Raw genomic sequence first — 21287 nt, 5'->3', positions numbered from 1 at the left:
GATATAGAATTTTATCGAAATGATCCTAATGATAACATTCGTTGGGTGTCTGAAATCGTTCATTCTTTTTCTCAAGAGAGCGCCTTAGACCAACTAATCAATTTGTTGACTGTAGAGATGAATAATTGAATTATAATTCGAAGTATTATTGCTTATTCCTTCAAACCGGAACATTCTTATTTGTGATTATTTGTGATTATTGTATTATGTATTGTATATGTATCACTTTTACCAAGTTACTTAGATGAATAAAAAATGATAAAAATATTATTTGTTTCATTTCTATTTTCCTAACCAATTACTGTAAAGTATATAACATAATGTAAATGAAAGAAATATCAGTTTGAAAAGAATCATCGTAGAGTGCACAATGTCTAAAACAATCGATAAGTTTGGTAGAAAAAGAAAATTGGGTGGTAATGTCATTCGAGGTCCTCCCGGGATTGGTTTTAAATTAACAAAAGATGGTCATTATGACATGCAAAGAAAAATATTGAAAAATATAAGCGAACCAATTGACAAGAGTGATTGTGTAACTGTATCATATCTTGAGGGGGAAATTAACGGAACAAAGGAGGTTATACTTCTAGCCCTACAAGCTGCAATACAATCCACAATAGGTAATATTGCTCGCGATGCCCGTCAAGCATTTGACGATAAAATTGCAGAGGCTCGGATAACTTTCACTCGTAAATTTGACAAACTTACAAATGATGTGGACATAAAAATGTCTGACATAACAGCGTCTACAAATAAAAAATTTGATGCTATGTCAAACATAACAGGGACTACAATGAAAAAGTATGATGTACTAGAAGAGAGAGTTGAAGTTTTGGAGAAAAGCCATAAAGTCAGGCCATCAGGTGGACTGGGATATCCAGGACTGGACATTGATCCAAATGTTAGAATAATAGAACCAAAACCAAAACCAACAGATGACGTATTAATTGAACCAACATGGTGAATTTACTCCCGCGTTAGGTTAGATTAGATTAATACATACTGTAGGTTAGGGTCATAGGTGTTAGGTTAGGTTAGGTTTCACGGCGCGCGAAGCGCGCGGGTGGGGGTGGGGGGCCGCCACCCCCCCCTCCTCCCCCCGGGGTGGGGGGTGGGGGGCCACCGCGCCGGCGCGCGAAGCGCGCCGGCGCGGTGGCCCCATTACGCTCGCGCCGGCGCGCGAAGCGCGCCGGCGCGAGCGTAGCGAATTGGGGCGTAAGCCGCGCGGAGCGCGGCCCGCTTTCTTCCCACCATTGCTCACCCCGCCCACTTCCTACCATTTCTCGCCCCACCATATTCCAACCATTGCGCATGCACGCCCCCACCTCATTCCCTCCACTCCCAATGATGTTGATACTCCGAGGAGCACGTTCTTCTACATTCAGTACGACAACTCCAGTCATCCAGAGCAGTCCAGCCATACTCAACCAGAAGCAGTGTACTATACGACGAGGAGCTAAGTTTGAGTAAGTTAACAATGTACTTTAATTTTTTACATCTACTAACTTTGTATTATTTTACATTTTCAGAATGGCATCCAACACTCAGGAATTAAATAACGCTGTGGCATCCATCATGCCTATGACAGAGCAGGAGAAGGCATCCACTTCACGAGTTAGGTGCAGATCCACCAGCCCTGACTTATTCGAGGAGGAGGAGGAAGTCAGGCCTGTAAAGAAGGTTTGCCAACGACCTGCAGCGAAGGTTGGTCCTATTTCTAAGTACCGAGCTACTTGCAATAGGACTAATCCTTATGCAGGTAGTTGGTCGACCGCTCCAAACAGCTTAAGGCCCTCCACACCACCCGCAGCAGTAGTGGAACAACCTAGGGCGCCTTCTCCGGAGGAGCCACCAGTTGTATTGTCCCCATCGGAGGAGGCTCCCATCGTATTCACTCCGTCGGTGGTGCCGCTTTCGCCGATGCTGGCAACACCGGTGACGAATCCTGAAGTGTTAGTGCCACAAGTGCGACAGCCTATCGGAGAGGTTAGTGAAATGTTGGACAGTTTTCTACAGAGATGTAAGGAAGCAGAACATGCTTCTCGAGCTAGTGAGGCCGCGTTGGTTAAAAGGAAGCGCGAAATGGCTGAAATTGTTAACCGACGGAGGGAAGCAGAAAAAGTAATAGCCGAACTAGATCGGAAGTATGCATCTCTGGAGAAAAAGTGTGAAGCAGATACCTCTTCGATAGAGACTTATAAAAAGTTAGTGACTTTTATAAAAACTTTCCCATAGATTAAGTGTAAGTGTAGTAAGATTAGTTTTAGGTTAGTTAGGAATATTTAATTAAGATAGTTTTAAGTTTATGTTTGTAATTTTAGGAAATAAAAATAAAATAAAAAAAAAGAAGTGAAATTAAGGGTGTACATTGTTTTGGTTTGGTACACATTGAACAATGCGATGGTTGGAGCATTTTTCTTCACTTCGTCTCATTATTATTTCCTTTTTTTATTTCAATTACAAGTTCTTCTATGCAAATACCTCACATCAATTTTTGTGTTCTCTAATCTATTGTAAATAATCTCTTGGGAAGAAAATATGTTTCATAATGAAATCAATAAGTATATTTCATATAATTCATATAGTATTTTCAATTTTCTCTTTCATGGAATATAGCTCATGTCATTTTTGAAATTCATTCCCACTTAATCCCCTCTCCTCCCCACTCCTCCCCCACTCCCTTTCAAAAGTATAAAAGTAGGAATTATCTGTTGGAATATTCAGTTGATCAGCCACCTTCAACATGGAACCTGATTCAACTACTGAGCCGTACAGTGACCCAGCGCATCAACATCCTTACTGGGCTTCTATCCATGAAGGTTTCGTTACCTCCACGACTGCACCTCACTCGATGAATTATGATGACATAATTTATGATGATCGGATACAAGTGCTTCACGTTACTGGAACCGATCAAGCGGACCTGTCTGATGGGGATTATCCAGATCCCTATGATTGGCGGAATGATTACGAATGGGATACACAGTCCGGAAACACAGACGACGACGACAGCGATGACGATGATGACGGTGACGCTGACAATGAGTCCGATGATAGTCCTCCACCATCCCCTATCCTGATTGATGAAGTCCTGAATTCAGACGATGATATGTAATCGTTTCCTCATTTCTCCCATCCTTTCTATTCCTTTCCTTTCCTTCCACGGAGTACACACTTTTTGGTTGGTGTACACGAGGCACTGCGAGGTTGGGGCAGTGTCTTTTTCCCTCTCCCTTATTAGTTTTTTTTATAATAATCACTCAGAGTTTCTAATAATAATAATCACTTAGAATTTCAAGAAAATTGTCATTCTTATTGCTTTCGAATTTCAAACACTGAATTGTTCTACATTTACACTTCACCCCCTCCTTTTTTTTCCAATATAAATAAAGCATCAATCCCAGTTCTATATCATTCTTCCACAATGTCGAGTGCTGATTCCACCACCGAACCGATGAGTGTACCAGAGTGTTCTATGACGAGTACAGGCCCCATCCAGGTACATAGAATAGATTCAACGTTCGATCATTTCAGTACAAATTTTGCACAAATGCTGCAACGTATCTATGATCTACCTGATGATTTCCCGGCACGTATGGAAGAAGGTATGCAAGAGGAAGTAGAGGCAGAGTTAGAGATGGATGTCAATGAGTTAGACGATCTAGAGGATAACGAGCTAGATAATTATGCTAATGATGATGCCATTAGTATATCGTCTGATTCAGATGATTATGAGGATGACATCATCAGTATATCATCAGATACAGATGATGATACAATCATCATTGTTTCTGATGATGATGAGCAGAGTTAGTCCATACCATTGCATGGATTAATAAAAAAAACAGCCCTTTTCAGGGCTACAATTGAAGACTGAAACAATAAAAAAATAGCTCTTTTCAGAGCTATCATTATACTTTCAAACAGAAACAGGTTCATACCATTGTTAACATTATAGTCTCAAACAAAATGTATGTATGTAAAAGTATTCATCATTATATGCATACAATGATTGACAAAATGCCAACTTCAACTTTCATTTAAAGTAGTACTCATCATATGCATAGATATTCAATGACTATCAAATTCCAAATATCGACTTTTCAGTCAAAGTAGTAATTTATTTGTCATATAATGTATAGATATTCAAAGACTAACAAATTACTTAGACTTTTATTAGTCAAAGTATTCATTTGTCATATAATCTATGAATACTAATACAACTAACTACTGTTTGTGTGAATAATGTAGCCCTGAAAAGGGCTGTTGTTTTTTTGACCAGTAGGTCCACGGTTATTGTGCCACAGGTTGGACATTATTACATATAATACATGTAGATACTCGGGTGAAGTTTGTTAGTGGCCTCTCGCAAGCTTCACACCAATTCTGTCCCATTTCCATAATTGAGACAGTGTTGTGGGTGTTGACATGGGCATACCACCCTCCATTATTGTTTCTATGCGAATAAAACCGAAAGCAGCACCAACATAGTTTTTTGTTCTCTCCATCTATTGTGCTGATCAATACGTATGCATCCATTGCACAATACAAATCCAAGGGATCTTCCAGTGTCTCACTGACATTGAGCGTTCGCATACCGATCCTCAAAGCACCATCGCCTTCAGTTGTGTCAGCTTCTATCCCTTCATCATCTCCTTCTTCATCCATGACCCTCTCAAACTCCATCACGTCATCATCTTCGTCGCTTTGGTTGGCCTCGTTTTCAACTTCGTCTATCTCATCTTCATCGACTCCAACATCTTCTGCTTCAACTATCACTTCCTCTAGCGGAACATTGACATCCTCATCATCTGATTCGTCTATCCAATTGTTTTCATCAACAGCAGATATTCTATTTAATGCAGCATTTATTTTTGCAGAATTCATCTTGTTGTTGTTTGCTCACAGTTGTAGAGAGTGAATGAATGAACTCTAGGTTTGCAAGTCGACTTATATAGGAGGTGATGCGACTCCCACTTGACTCGTTTAGAGTGGAATAGTAGGAGAAGTTATCCCACTATACTTTCACATGATGTTGATTTGTATAAATAGAGATCGTAGGTGTAGGAGAGAGCATTCAGAGTTTCTGTAAGTCATCTCTTAATATTTCTAATCGAATTAGTAAAATGCCGTTTCCAAAAGAGTGGAATGAAAAACCAAAAGTGTGTGTCTACCCAATGATGATTGCAGGGGCTATTGTGTGCTACTTTTGTCAAATAAGTAGACCTAAGGATTCAATCAATCCATGTACTGGTATGTGTAGTGATTGCGTGTTGCGGATTCAACTATCGCCTCCTTCTCATCCACCGAAGCGAACAAAATCGGATTATCATCAACAACAGTTACAGTGTCTGAAGTGTTCCGAACCTATAATATTTAACAATATAGGTATCTGTAGAAATATTTGCGGTACCTGTGCTGCCGTTCCAACTCCACTGCAACGTTGTTTGCGTTGTGATACATATTCCATGAATTGTTGGAATCATGTATGCAATGCATGTAGAAGTACTTGGGATCTGTGTGAGAAGGTTGGTCAACTCTACCCCAATAGGAGAATCCATTTTTTTCAATGTTGGTGTTTGACGCACGAGCAACAACTATTGAGGAATAGAGTCAAAGAACGTTCCACATCCACAGAGACATATTAACATTTTTCATTTTATATTTTTTATTATCGTTATTGTCCTTTATTATTAATAAATATATATATATATATATATATATATTTTGAATTTATTTGTATTATTTTCTAACATTTAAAAATACATGCATGCAACACAAAGTTTTCCTCTTAAATGACAAAGATTGTTACATGCGTGAATAGTTCAGTGAGAGAGCGCATGTGCCAGTTGATGAAAGAGCGCATGCGCTAGTTTATTTTCTTCTATAAATGGTGAGGTCTCAGTAACATCATCACCTTTCCTATCCACATTCTATTGCTATCACATATCATTCCTCAGACCTTAATAATCATGAGCTCTATGCCGCTATTGATTGCTGAAGATGGTTCACCACTTATTGATATCGATCAGACTGATTTTGAAAATATTCCAGTATTACATTTATCCAGTCAAGATTCGATAAATGATTTTGATATTAACGACTTCGTTAACTTTGCAGATGTGCCAGAACCAAATGAGCAAATTATTATTGAAAATCCGATCGTTTCGCAATTATCATCACTCAAACACTCTTCATCTACCCTTCCTCTTGGTGTTGATAAGAAATCTAGAACAATCAAGAGGAAGGTTACTAAGGCATCTTCATCGATTGTCACTGACTTTAAAGAAAAGAAAGAATCCAAAAGTGTTGTGCGACAGAAAAAACCCGCAACGAAAAGTGACAGATCGAAGAGGAAGCCAAAAGGTACTCCTAAAGAAATGAAGAGTGATTTGAAAGCTGAACCGCTATCTTCTTTCAGTCCCCTCCATCGGTTTGGGGAAATGAAAAGGAAAGCAAAATACCGTCTTGTAAAGGCACAGATGACTATTGCTGAACTTGAAAAGAGTGAGCGAGCTATTAATGCTAATAATGAAACTCTTGAAGCATTAGATGCCAAGATTGCATTAGCGAAGGTTGAATTGGCTAGAATGTCTAAAGATGCTGATGAACTCCGTTCAAAAATAGGTAAAGATAAGCAATTCCATCAACGTTCGAGAATGCAAGCTCAGGCTGAGCTTGAGGAGTCGACTAAGCTTTATGAGACGGCATTATCAGTGAGAGATAATTGGCAAAAAGAGTTGGATACTGCATTTCAAAGTGACGGCGATTAGTTTTGGGAATGATAATGTGTTTTCAATATCGTGAGTTGAAAAATATAAGCGGGAATGGAGTATACAATTAATTTGGTTTGGTATACACAGAACATTGCGAATGGCTGGGGCAATGTTTACCGCTGCAATATTTTTCAATTCACATACTTATAATTGAAATGAAAACAATAATGAACTTTAATATTACTTTATTCATAAAAGTCACTATTAGATACATTTAAACCATATTTGATTCATCAATCCAAGAATTTTGTTCGCTAGGAAGACCTAACCACTTTACATATACTTTATTTTTTCTTCTCTTCAACACCTTCTCAATCAGATATACGTCAGGATTCTCGGTTCGTAATAACTCTTCTTCGTAAAAACATCCTCTAATCGGCTGTTCATTCATATCTTCAAGATTATAAGTTGTTGGGATGGTTTTATTAATTTTAACAATCTTGAATAGCTCCGTGGTAAAATTCGCAGTGCAAGACTTTTCAAAAATATTTTTGTATTTACTTATACGTACAATATCATTCAATTGGAATTTGGGTTTACTTTGTCTTCCTCCAATTCCATTGATACCCTTGAATTTCAATTTTGTTGTTGAATCAACATTGATGGGTGCCATACCTATTGTACGATGAACTTTATTATTATATCTACTAGTTATAATTGGAAGAATATCAAGCCATTTGTGGTGACCTCTCATCGAAAATTCCTTGTAGAGCCATGCCTTTATTGTACGAATCACTCTTTCTGCTATAGCTGCCTTCTTTGTGCTGAATGTTGAATAATGATTGATATTATATTCTCGCATGAGAGGTGAGAAGCTTCTATTAAAAAATTCTTTCCCTTGATCGCTTTGTATATGTTTAGGGGAAAATTTGGCTTTCTTCAGTACATATTTCATTGCATTAGTTATTGTACTACCTGTTTTATCTTTAACTGGCACAGTCCATAGATATTTTGAGTAACAATCAATTACTATGAGTATATATCGGTATCCTTCATTACTTTTTGCATAAGGTTGTAGTTCAGCTAGATCTATTTGCCATAGATCTGCAAAACCTTTGATGGTAGTTATTCTTCTACGAAAATTACGTCTTGCAGGTCTGTGTAATTCATTAACAACTTGTCGTTTGATATCACTTACTTCATTAGTCATTCTATTTCAATATGATTAAAGAGAAAAAAAGTGATAATGTTACTGCATTGAATGATGATGTGACAGTGATCATTACTTGTGGATATATATTAATATATTATACCTTCTTCACGTAATTCTTCAATTATTGAAATTATTTCATTATCATGTCCGGTATGTCCAGCTGACTTTGATGCTACCAATAGTCGTAGGCGAGCAACTAACTCTTTCAGTGAATTCCAGTACACATAATTCGCAGGTTTAGAATTATATGTTTTCTCCATTTTCACTCGTTTGAGTGCTCCACCAATTTTACTTCTACTCCTAATTGGATATTGTCGTGAGTCTAATAGTGGTTTGATGACTTCACGAAATTTTTTAGAATTTGTATTTTTAAAACCATTCTTCAGATGATATTGTTTATATGGAACATTCGTTATTTTCAATATTTTGGAATATACTTGACGAGTTTCTTCATTATCAACATCTTGTGGATTCTTCAAAAAGATCATATCATATAATTCTGGACTACCTGCGCATTCATATTTTTTCACTTTATTAGCATCCCAAAATGAAATGTTTCCATCTTTGAAATGTACCACTAGACTTCCCATTTTCAGCTTTTGTGTAATTGGATCCATACGTACACCAAATGTTCCATCATATGCTGGATTTCTAGATTTTACATTATTCAAATGTTTCATCAAAACATCTTCACCACTTTCATTCATAACAGGTGAGATGTCAGGATCCGAGGAATCGATGTGGGACGATGATGGTGTTTCGAATAGAGTTGTTCTCATATCGTCTTGAAGTGTGCTCGTGTCACTATTCACAGATGATACACCATCAAAAGATTGTTTTCTTCTTATTGGAGTACTCATGGGATAATTTGAAGTAGATTGAACAGATCCACGATTTGGTGATAACACTGCTGATTTAGAAGTAGCGTTTGATGATAAAACATTCAATGGTTTCATTATGGGCTCATACAATCTTTCAAGTGTCGAACGATTTTCAATATTATCATTCTTGATAGAGTTGAATTTCTGTCTGACAGCTTCTGTTGTCTCTACTAGTTGACGTTTCAAATTCATTTCATTGTTTTTATGTTCAGAATCGTTTTTTGTATTCATAATGCCCTTTTTAAATTATAGCTCAATTCGTTGATGAAGTGACCTCTACAATATTCAGTGATCGAATAAGTTTCAAAAACAAGATCATGGGTATATAAAACTATCGAATCCTTTGCGATATCTACCTTCATCTATTTTTCTATCCTTATCAATTACTAGAAATCCATATTGATCCTCCCAGCATTTAACACACATCAATTGGAATTGTTTGAATGTTACATCGGGTGAAACATGATCTGAATAAATGTGATGTAAATTCGTCTCATCTTGTTTGAACATTATAATGAAATTGGTATTGTCACGCACTAACTGTTTGGGTACCCGTGAATATGTCTGTGCTAGATAAAAACAATCAACATCCTTATGACGTCCCATACAGAAATATGATCTAATAATATCTTGCTTTTCACATATCACATCATCGAAAATGAAAACAGAATTAGGCTTAGCGTCGGAGGGTTCCACTATTTCTGCATTATTGCTGAATGTATAAAAACCTAATCCTTTTATAGGTTCCAAAACACTTCGCAAGTACTGATATTTAGGTTGATTGAGTGACTTCGAATAGAGATACACATTTCTAAATCTCAATCCTTGTGGATGTGTTAATAGTGATATCATTGCATTCGTCTTTCCACAATTTGAAGGTCCTATAATGAGTCCTCGAACTGATGATGGAAGTAGTGGACCATGTCTGAATACTCTTTGTCCATTCAATCCACACCCAAATTTCTCATCTAGATTATCTACAGCAAACTTTTCTTTCTGTTTTACAATGCGCATCGTGCCGTGGTTGGAGACTATATAAATGTTATTAGCTTATTCATTTCAATGTGTACCATCAAACGTTACGGACGTATTGAAAGTGATCGTAAAATTAAAAGAGGTTGTGGTTTTGTTAATGATTTAATAAACAAACTTCCTTTCGAATTACATCTACCTGGAGGATATCAATACTGTGGACCGGGTACAAAATTGAAACAACGTTTAGCTCGTAACGATCCTGGAATCAATAAATTAGATATTGAATGCAAAAAACACGATATTCAATATTCTAAGCATCCATCTGATCTTGCAGCAAGACATTTACCGACAAAGAACTTGAATACAGCGCTTGGGATAGGGTTAAATCAAAGGACGCGAGTATTGGGGAAAGAGCAGCTGCATTACTTGTCACCAACATTATGAAAGCGAAAAGACATATGGGCATGGGTTGTAGTACCAATAAGAAAAAATGTAAGAGGAAACAATCGAAGAAAAATAATATTAAAAAAGTTGCATTTGGTGCTGGGATAGTCCATAAAGTGCGAAATGTATTGAAGAAAGCTGGTGGGAATCAATTTGTGACGAATAATAGCAAAAAAGCTATCACTGTGGCATTGCAGGCGGCACGTAAATACCTTAAAGCTGCCGGTGGAAAGAAGAAAATCCGCACACCACGCATAATTCCTGTTCCCAAGATCGGTGGACTTTTACCATTGATACCAATTTTTGCTGGACTATCCGCACTAGGAAGTTTGGCGGGAGCCGCTGCTGGTATTACCAAGGCCGTGAATTCGGCAAAAGCCAGCAGAGCGGCTTTAATGGAAGCCAATCGTCACAATAAAACCATGGAGGCTGTAGCATTAGGCAAACACGGAAGTGGAATATATCTCAAACCATACCGTAAAGGTTTAGGACTATATTTAAAACCATACAAAGCCACAAACAAAACAAAAAACTGATTGAACCCCTACCTCAGAGGCCTCTTACTGATCTCGATCTCAGTTATTATGCACAAAAAATGAAAATTCCACATTTTCGTGGTGTTTTTATGCGTGATAGATTACCATCTTCAGGTCCAAAACAAAACGAGACAGCTATTGTTAATTTAGATGGAATAAGTGGACCAGGAACACATTGGGTGGCATATAAAAAATGTGGGAAAGAAGTCACATATTTCGATAGTTTTGGAGATCTACCCCCACCATTGGAATTGACTCGATTCTTTCGAAAATGTTCGAATGTAAAAATCAAATATAACTATGATCGACAACAGAAATTTAATACAGTTCTCTGTGGTCACTTGTGCTTGCAGTTTCTCTCTAAATAATTTTCCAAATAAAAATGGATTCAACACCAAAACTGGATCGGGAGGCTATCAAGGGAATGGGGTTTTCACTTAGAATGTTTTCAAAATATGGTACCTTGAAAAAAATGGATAAAGTGATGCTTGCAAATATGCCTAAGGAAGTGATACTTGCATGTGTTGCACATGAGATTGCATATGTTTGGGAAAAGTTGCCTAAGCATCTGCAAGATGACATCGATATAATGAAACATAGATATTGTTATGAGCACCACCACCACGATCAAAATTCAGAATCGGATGTTAATGACGGTCCTATACCTCGGAAATCTATGTGTTGTATTTGTAATATAGAGGATGTGAATATTGGTATCAATAAAAATGATACTTATTACAATACAACACCTTCCAAAAAGTGTAAATTGTCTCAAATGTGCTGTTGCTGTGTACAATAATAAATTGAAATGTGTTTCAAAATATTCATCAGTCATGTCACGAAAGTTCGAGCTACAAGCTGTCGGGACAAGTGTCTTGAGTGCGGATTTTTTTCCACCAATTGAATTGGATAGGAACAGTCGTTATGGATTAGGACTTTTGGGATTCTATGGATGCAATACAATCAATAATATAACTGAAGCTAATAACTTAGTTAGTTTTAGAATCAGTAATGACAACTCATCGATATCCCAAAAGTTGACAATTGAAATTCCATGTGGTGCTTACGAAATAGAAGAGATCAATGCCGTCATACAGAAACATATCATGTTCAGATTGTTTCATGATAAAAAACCAAATGATGTCGTTGCAGATGATATTTTCTATCTACACGCCAATAATAATACATTCAAATGTGAAATGCGATCCAAATATGAAATTGATCTGACACATCCAAATTCTATGGCAGAAATGATGGGGTTCGCTCATGGAATATTTCCACCAAATCAGATACATGAATCATCATTACCAATAAACATTACAACTGTGAGACTTATCCGCTTAGATTGCAATATAATATCTGGTTCATATATAAATGGTGAAGAATCTCACATTCTTTTCTCATTCGATATTGATGTTGAACCTGGCTACAATCTTACTAAAGAACCACACAGTATTATATATATGCCTGTCAGTCCAGAAGGTCGTCAATTGATTCACAACATTACAGTGCGTATTTTGGATGAAAAAAATAACCTTATCGATTTTGGAAGTGAAGAAGAGATTTTCATTATTTTGGAATTGAAGAAAATCGAATAACTGTTGTTATGGGTTTCATTTACAATAGACAAAATCGCATTGAACAATCCCAAACGAGTTGTACTATTAAAAAGAAAGGTGTGCATAAAAAGAAAAGTGTGCATAAAAAGAAGCTCATTCCACAAGTGTATGCTAAACAGTTAGCACATAACGCTCTGTCTGTGAGTGATCTTAAATTTTTGAAATCGATTGGATTGAAAGTGAGAAAATAACAATGGTGCTCGAAACAAACAGTGAAAAGTTGAATATATTCAATGAACCAGTGCTCGATCATTCTCTCATAAGTTTACATGAGCACACATATAAGCCCTATGGATCACCGCTATTCAGGAATTCGGATGAAATCAGAATTGCAATCAATAATCAAGATGTTATACTAGATATTGCCGACAGCTTCATTTACATAGAAGGTAAATTCACCCCCAAAGATGTAGCGAAAACATGCTATCTCTCGAATAATGCAATTGCATTTCTCTTTGACGAAATTCGTTATGAAATGGGTGGTGAACAAGTGGCTGTTGTTAGAAAACCTGGGATAACATCTACAATGAAAACCATGATATCATTTGGACAATCTCATGCTAACACATTATTGACATCTGGTTGGGGACTTTCACAATTGAAGCAAGATATCTTGGATACAAGCAGTCATGTTTTTAGTGGAAAACTACCACTGAAATATTTGATGGGTTTTGCTGAAGATTACAACAAAAGTATCTTGAATGCCAAACAGGAATTGATTTTGATTATCGCTCGATCATTCAAAAACTCGTATATAGGTGAGGTTGATGCTGATTTGGAAATAAATAAAATCGAATGGAAAATAAGACATATTGTACCAGATGATAAACACAAGCTCAAACTTTTGAGTAGAATAAACAAAAGCGGTCTGAATGCCAAAATCAAATTGGCATATCGTATGTGGGACCTCTATGAACTACCATCATTACGTGGGACTTCTTCAGACATATGGGCCATCAAAACAACTAATGCATTGGAAACTCCTCGTTTTGTCATCATCGCATTCCAAAGTACTACCACATCTGAAGATAGAACACAGGATATTACAAAATTCACAACTGCTGATATCAATAGTATTCGAGTATACTTGAATTCTGAAGTTTATCCATATGAGCGTTGGAATTTGAATTTCGATAAAAAACTTGATGCTCCTGCTTATTATGCTTTTGAGAGTTTCCAGCGAAGTTATTATGATAAAGATATGAGTGAACCTCTGATGGACATTGGGCAATTTAGAGAGAATCCACTATTCGTCATCGATTGTTCCCATCAACCGAATGCAACAAAATCATCAACTATTGATATAAAGATTGAGTTTGAGACGAGGAAGACCAAGTTTCCAGACAACACTAAAGTATATGCATTAATTTTGCATGATACAATTTTAACATACAATGCATTGGATGGTTCAGTTCATAGCAGATATTGACACTTTTTTTCACTCTATCATATACTGTTTTATGATCTTTTTTTTATTTGTAACTGACTTATATCACGTATTGTATTTTATATCATATTTATTGTTTTGTAATCATTTTCTATTGTATTTCATGAGATTTAAATAAATAAAACATGAAAATAATACAAAGTTTTTTATTTGACATCATTTATGATTTACAGGAACATACAGACTATCTAAAATAACTTCTTCCTCATAATCATCATTTTCGCGACCATCTTCAATTTCCTCTCGATTTTCATCATTCAATTCAAAGTGATGAATAATCCATTCTGGCAAGTATGGTTGGAGGCTATACAGGAATCTTCTTAGGTTCAGTTCAATCATAACCTCACAAAGTTGCCACAATTCCAATTCATTATCCAAAAATTTGTTACAAACTTCTGCACCACTCCAATAGTTCTCAGCATCACGAAGGCATAATTCGATTTGTTTTTCATCATAGCATACACTCATATCATAATTGCTTGCATGTTCGGCTCCATCACCCAACACCTTCAATTTAGACGACAAATGTTGAACCGATGATTTGAGATCTACAACATCGACCCAATCTTGACTTGCGTACTGCATCCACATCTTTAAATGGTGGAACTGAAATCGAATAAAAAAAAACAATAAGCAACCTCCAATTTTTCAGTGATATAATACTCACATTCCCATTTTACTTGTAGTTACAAAGTGGGTGTATTCAACTAAGTTAGTAATGTTTATATTTCCATATAATTATCATCTAATATATGAATATTAATGAAGCAATGAGAAATTCATTATAATTACTATTATTATTCAATCATATTGAATTTGACTAGAGTTAGCGTTTTCACACCAAAAAACTTTGTAAGCTATGACCTAAAGAAATTCGCTATAAATTATTACAATTATTATTCAATCATATTGAATTTAACTAGAGATCGCGTTTTCATGCCAGCAAAACTTTGTTGGCTCTGTCCTAAATACACCATCGTATATTTACCACCTGATGAGTTGATACAAGATATATCGTCATCACTGAATTGCAACGAAATACGTTTTGGTAGCCATGTTTTAAATAATTTATCATTGCTCACATCTTGCAAAGTTAATAAAATTGATTTACCAAATCGTGTAGAATAAGTTGACATATTTTTAATTATGTACACTTCATCAATTGGCAATGATGATAAGGCCTTTTGCTCTAGTATTTCAACCTCCTGTACAATCAAATTATTAATTTTATTCAAGTCTACTTTTGAAACGGACATGATGATAATATATATGAAAATATAAACAATTTCCAACAGACAAATACACTCACCGTCTTCCTTCTATTACGAACTGAATAACACTCTACCAATTGCTAACTGCTGCAGATATATTCGTCTACTGATTTCATAGTGTGCCAAGCATTTCTTTTATATTAAACAGTGCGAGTCACCCCCACCATGAAACCGTGAAAGGTTCACATTGCTAGTTGCTATCCACTAGAGATGCCTGACGTCACAGCCAAGCCCATCTCCCAATTTGATGCGATAACAGTTGCCGGCACGAGCAAGCAGTGATCGTTGCGCTCTCGGAGAGGGCAGACGTTTGCACAGTCCTCGCCCGCCTGCGTGTCACCATCAATAGCGAGGGTAGGGTGATGCGTTACGTCACATCATTCACTGCTTCGAGAGCGATAGCCGAACAAGCAATTGTCGTTGCGCTCTCGGAGAGGACAGACGTTAGCACAGTCCTCGCCCGCCTGCGTGTCACCATTGATGGCGAGTCTGGGGCGTTACGTCACATCCTTCACTACATCGAGGGAGGTGAGAGCAGACCGATGAATACGCATTACTCTGCCACACGTCGTGGAGTGAACATGTCGCTCTCTAGCCGTTGAACGGTTATTGCTGTGACGTCACTCCACTACTAACTTGGTGCCCTCACACCGATGGAGCATTCATTACTTGGAGGATCTTCGAAGTATGCAGACGTATGTTTGTACATAGACAAACAAGCACATGATGAAACCCTGTACCGTGCATTCTCTTACACACACACACACACACATACACACACAAAATCTCATATGAAAAAAAAATCTGAACGATCCATGCACCAGACACTTCAAGGTCACAACGCCTTGACTTCACTGCACAACAAAAAAAAGCAAATAACACGTCATATTGGTGGGGGGAGGATTAGAACCGGGAAAAAATTTCTGAACAATCCATACACCACACCCTTCAAGGTCACATCACAGTGACTTCACCAAACAACAACCAATAAAAAAGCAATTAATACGTCATAGTGGTGGGGGGAGGCTTAGAACCGGCTCAAATCTCCTACTCTCATTGGACCTGAATCGCTGAATATCAAATCCAATTGGATAAATGTTCCCAGGAAGTTCATTCCACATAAACGCGGTTTTCCACCAACCGTGAAAGTATGTATAGAAGAGAGACAAATCTCCAACCTTTCTTCGATGTTCTAGGCTATCAAGCTTGCACGTGATATTCGCGTCCCCAATCAGGCAGATGGCTCTTTTCTTGATGGAATCCAGCAACATCAGGGTATGTTTGGGGGAAGTGCGCCATACATGAGAACAATACTCCAAATAAGGTCTGATCTGAGCTTTATGAAGCATCAAAAGTGGCTGAAGTGCATCTATTTTCTTGGACAAAACCGATGCCTGGGTTTTTAAGGCATTGAATTGAACGTGGTAACATATTGGATTCTCGATTTTTTCCAATAAGTCGTCGATAAACAGTAGAAAGGAAGTTGTAGACATTATGGATCCCTGGGGAACAACAACGTTGATGGTGGAAGTATTCCAGAGATATCCATCGACGGTTACTTGTAGGAAAAGTTTTTGCAGGAAGCTGAAAAGCCACATAAAGAAATGATCCTACAAGTCATAGCATTGAAGTTTGGCCAGCAAACCCTCATGCCATACACGGTCAAAGTCCTTAGAAATATCAAGCGCAACAGCTCTTTACTATCCATGTTTGTCATGAACAGGCCACATAAAGGAATTGTTTTCACCAAGTGAGGCTCTCATGTGACAAACTTTTGATACAGAAAATATACCAGGGTTGAAAAGTATTGTTACACAGAACATACCGACTTCTACAAATGAAAATATCTCAATGAATCAGTAGATACTGATTCAGAAATTGTCATCACCTCTGAAAAATATTTAGTCAATGTAATGGATAATTTATGATATTTTTGACAACTACATTATATTGGCGTTTTAACGGGTAATATTTCACAACAAAAAAACTTGTTCTTTTTTTCCTCAAACTGTAGATGGCCATTTCACAAGGTTTATTGATACCATCACAACGAAATGCCGACAAATTTCTTTGCAAACTATAAAATGTACTCGATCAATTCAGTGCATATTTTTAGAAACATCAGCTAATTTTCATAAAAATTGAGTTATCATGAAGAAAGGAAAGTGAGCTGATGGTACCCGCTTCAGGGTGGATAAAGGTACAATATTAAACAATGGAAGTTGTGTTTGGTAAATATTCGGAATCTATTATGCTAGGTTCTACATTCATATTAGCGTGAAAATAGTGGTCAGCTGAAGATTTTTCGAGAGTGTTTGTAACCGAAGAGAAAATAATGGGGTTCATCTACAATATGAATGTGAGCTACATATCCAAAAACACTTTAAAATTGCTGGGAATCGTACCAGTGGGGTTACAGAAATACCTGGCCTGACCTAGAGATGACAGTAGTAGTTGGAAATGAGTTATCACTTTATCAAAACGTAAACGATCTATAAAGCATATTTTTGAGTTTGAAGACGCTGTGTTGTTTAGTATTTGTTTGGCAACAATCAATAGCGAACATTTTCGGTGAATTTGTGAAAATGAAGAAAATTGTTCACGTTATGTCATACAATACTTTACCTTGAAGGGCTATAAAATATAAAAGCTGAACTGGATTCTACTCTGGGTGAGAAAAACTTTTTAACACTCCCCTCTGGTTAGTTTTTGGGGGCCCCATGTAATAATTACATTCAAGTGAAGTCAAGATTCAATAAAATGTTACATTAGAAAGTAAAAACACCTAAAGGCTGGCTTACGACGGCAGTAAGTCAGATGTCAATCTTGCTAAAGTGCCCATCAGTAAGTTGAGGACCGCTCCGGAGGAGCAGGGGATTAAATCTTCCCTACACACAGTAAACGTGTAGGGAAAATTTCATCTCAGGGCACTCAACTCGGGAGGGGGCATGGGGGCACTTTTGGTGAGTCTGCTCCTTCGTTTACAACAGGGGAAGCAGGGTTCAAACAAGGCCGTATGAGCTGCCAAGACGAGCATCGCAGTGGTCGACCAAATGAGGGTGACAACTCTAGGAATGGTGAAGGAAATCCACAAAGCGGTACTGACTGATCATCGACTGAAAGTGCGCTCCCTAGCAGACTCAGAAGACATTTAAAAAAGTGCAGTACATCGTATATCATCTGAAAATTTGGACATGGGAAAGCTGTACAATGCTCCAGCTCACAAATCCATCATCGCAATGACCATAATCAACAAATTGGAGTTTGAAATGCTATTTCATGGACCTTATTCGCGAGATTTAGCCCCTCGGGCTAAACTTGAAAAATTGGATCAGTGGTTGAAGATTTTTCAACGGTGAAGGAGTAATGTCGGTAGTCAGTTGCTATTTCGAGGAGCACGACAGTTCTTATTATAAAAACGGTATCGAACTTGAACGCCGCTGGGAAAAGTGTATACTGTATATGTTGAAAAACAAAAATGCGTAATATGTAAATTGAAAATGTCCTGCAGTAACTTTAATCACAAATAAAAGTGATAAAAAACAGAAGTTTTCATTTCTTATTTTCCATAAAAACAAATATTTTTTTTTCCAAAATTTCTGTGTTTTCTTCATTGGCCCGGGTAAGAAATATATGGTAATTGGAATCAAAAAATTTATTTAATTCGAATATTTTGCTTTGATGTATTTCTAACAAGGAATGTTAGATTTTTTTGTTCCACATGAGCAATATCTGACGTGACATAAATGAACATTTCTGAGTAATTAGGTAAAGTCCATCCATCGGCAGTTAGTTCAAATTTTTCTGATTCTCACTGGTTTGGTTATAATAAGAGATTCACTTCAAAGCGATGTTCCTTAATCTGGTGGCATTCATTTCGTTATTGAATCAAGAACAGTTCAATTTACAAAAAATGTATTATATTTAAGTCTGCTTCTGTTATTTTGGTTTGGTAATGAACTACCTTTTATACCCCTGTTCAGTGAGAGACAACAACAATGAACATAAGGAAATCATAAGATCCGTGATTTAACACAAGACTGTCGGTAGCCAAGCGGTTCGGCGTGGGTGCTTTGTTCACTCACTCGAATTGACTGCCGTGTTGGTCGGTGGTTCAAGCCCTAGTCTGAACGATCGATCTTCACTTGATATCGTCCAACCCGTGTTAGGAATCACACGTTGAAAGATAAGACCTCGTTAATCCTTAGCTCGCACAAGTTTCGACTTCTGAGGGTTGTCGTTCGTCGGGGTGCGACAGCTGGTTAACGGAAAAACAGAACAGACAGACAGACATCGCTCCAGGTCTCATCAATAGTGTTTCACTTGATCAAAAATCAGAGAATATAAATTGACCAAGAATATTTTGTTGAAGTGAAATGTTTTCAAAGAAAATTTCTATGAACAAGCATAGACATTTCCTCCTATGAATATGACGTCTACGGGATCGACATGAACCTTAAACTTCGTTTAGGAAGTTGTAGAATAAGACACAAATCGATCGATGTTGAAACAGACCGCTGTGCAATCTGCCTAACCTAACAGGAGCTGTTCGACACGTAGCACCGTCCTGTTGACTCCACTTGTCGATGGTCTCCAAAAGAAGTACAAGTCGGTGACAGTGATGGCCTGGCCAACGTCGTTCTCGAAAAAATATGGACCGATGGTGCCACTAGCCCGAAATCCACACCAAACAGTAACTTTTTCGGAATGAATTGGACGCTCTTGGATCTCACATGCATTAGTACCGTCCCAAATTCGACAATTTTGTTTTTTCACGCATCCATTCACCCCGAAAGGGGCCTCATTGATGAAAATTGCTCCAGAGTCCAATCATCGAATACACATCGTTGTATGGTCGTTCACCTTCAGTTTCTATGTCAGTTGAAGTTTGTACGGGTTCAGGCCCAAGCCACGACGCAAAATTCGCCAAGTTGTGGTCTGCAGAAGGTCGAGTCGTTGTGAATGACGCGAAATCGCCTGCCTCGGATTCTGCTGCACACTCTCACAGACAGCGACCATGTTTTCGGCAGATCTTGCGTTTTATCGACGTACAGGTGTTGGTCGATCGTTTACTGAACCAACAGGTTCAAATTCATCCACCACATCGCAAGAAGTTCTCTCGGTAGGACGATTACCGTGGAATGGACGAAGCACGTGGTATGTTACTCGAACAAAATACCTATTTTAATAAAACAATTTCATCATTCGCACTTGATGCTGAATGCCTAATCCGTCCATGGTGATTTAGCAAAACAGACTTAATGAATGACTACTAATTTGACAGATGTTGCTTCAACAAAATGGTTGTTATTAATTGTCAAAGTTCGAAAGTTTGTTTGAAGATGATTGACAATGTTTCATGATGAATTTCACTAGTTCGGACTATATAACATGATTTGAAATCCCTGAAACAACTAAAAAAGAAGAATTTTTCACTTCAGGTTTATTTTGGTTAATATAATTGTTATTTTCAGCTATTCATTTTCAATTCTTCTTTTTTAGTTGTTTCAGGGATTTCAAATCATTTTATATAGTAGACAATGGAAGTCCGAACTAGTGAAATTCGAAAGTTTCTGTTGGAAGACCCACTCACGCTGAGACAGTTTGTGATAAGAGCGTATCATCTAAACACCACCGTTTTTCTCCTCAAAAAAATGAAGGACAAAAATACAAAACAATTCTGATTATATCAACTGATCAAACACTATCTGTTTCTGAAATACCAATACTGAAACGATGTAAAGAACCAATATGTGCATATTTGTGTTCAATATGGAACCATAAAAATGAATTTTTCGTTTTTTAACACAAAACTACTACCAATTGTGCAACACTTGGCGTTCGTTTATGTACACACTTAATATTTACCCCTGTACCTCAAACACTCGCTTTTCCAGTTATTGTAAGCGATTGGAAATCGAGTTTAGCAAATATATGAATTTTGAACGCTTCCGCCGTCAGATAAAGTTGCATTTTCTGAGTACGTGCGCTGAAAATTCGGAAAGTTTGCTAGGAAAATGTGCATGATATAAATAAGTTTAAACGAAAGATTCAATTGAAATACGGGGTTTTATTGAAAAATATTGTGGAAATATTAAAATGAAACTTGTTCTTTGAAGTTATATTGAATATTTATTTAGAATCTGTTCCAGATACGTCGAGTTGAAGGGATTGGGACTGAATGT

The 21287-nt window shown here is 37.3% G+C and overlaps 1 protein-coding gene across 1 annotated transcript; it reads left to right on the top strand.

Annotated features, from left to right (window-relative positions):
- Positions 1–1133: 1133 nt before the first annotated feature.
- On the top strand, positions 1134–2422 carry LOC141482709 (uncharacterized). Its single transcript, XM_074176396.1, has 2 exons — positions 1134–1466; positions 1530–2422. The coding sequence occupies exons 1-2, from the start codon at positions 1312–1314 to the stop codon at positions 2233–2235; spliced, it is 861 nt and encodes a 286-aa protein (XP_074032497.1). The 5' UTR covers positions 1134–1311; the 3' UTR covers positions 2236–2422.
- Positions 2423–21287: the final 18865 nt, after the last annotated feature.

This window comes from Leptinotarsa decemlineata, unplaced genomic scaffold, assembly GCF_025532065.1.
Source record: "Leptinotarsa decemlineata unplaced genomic scaffold, Ldec_3_MD MMD2_tig00001719_RagTag_RagTag, whole genome shotgun sequence".
Lineage (NCBI taxonomy): Eukaryota > Metazoa > Arthropoda > Insecta > Coleoptera > Chrysomelidae > Leptinotarsa > Leptinotarsa decemlineata.
The sequence above is the reverse complement of the archived record's forward strand: the minus strand, read 5'-3'. Positions and strand labels throughout refer to the sequence as shown.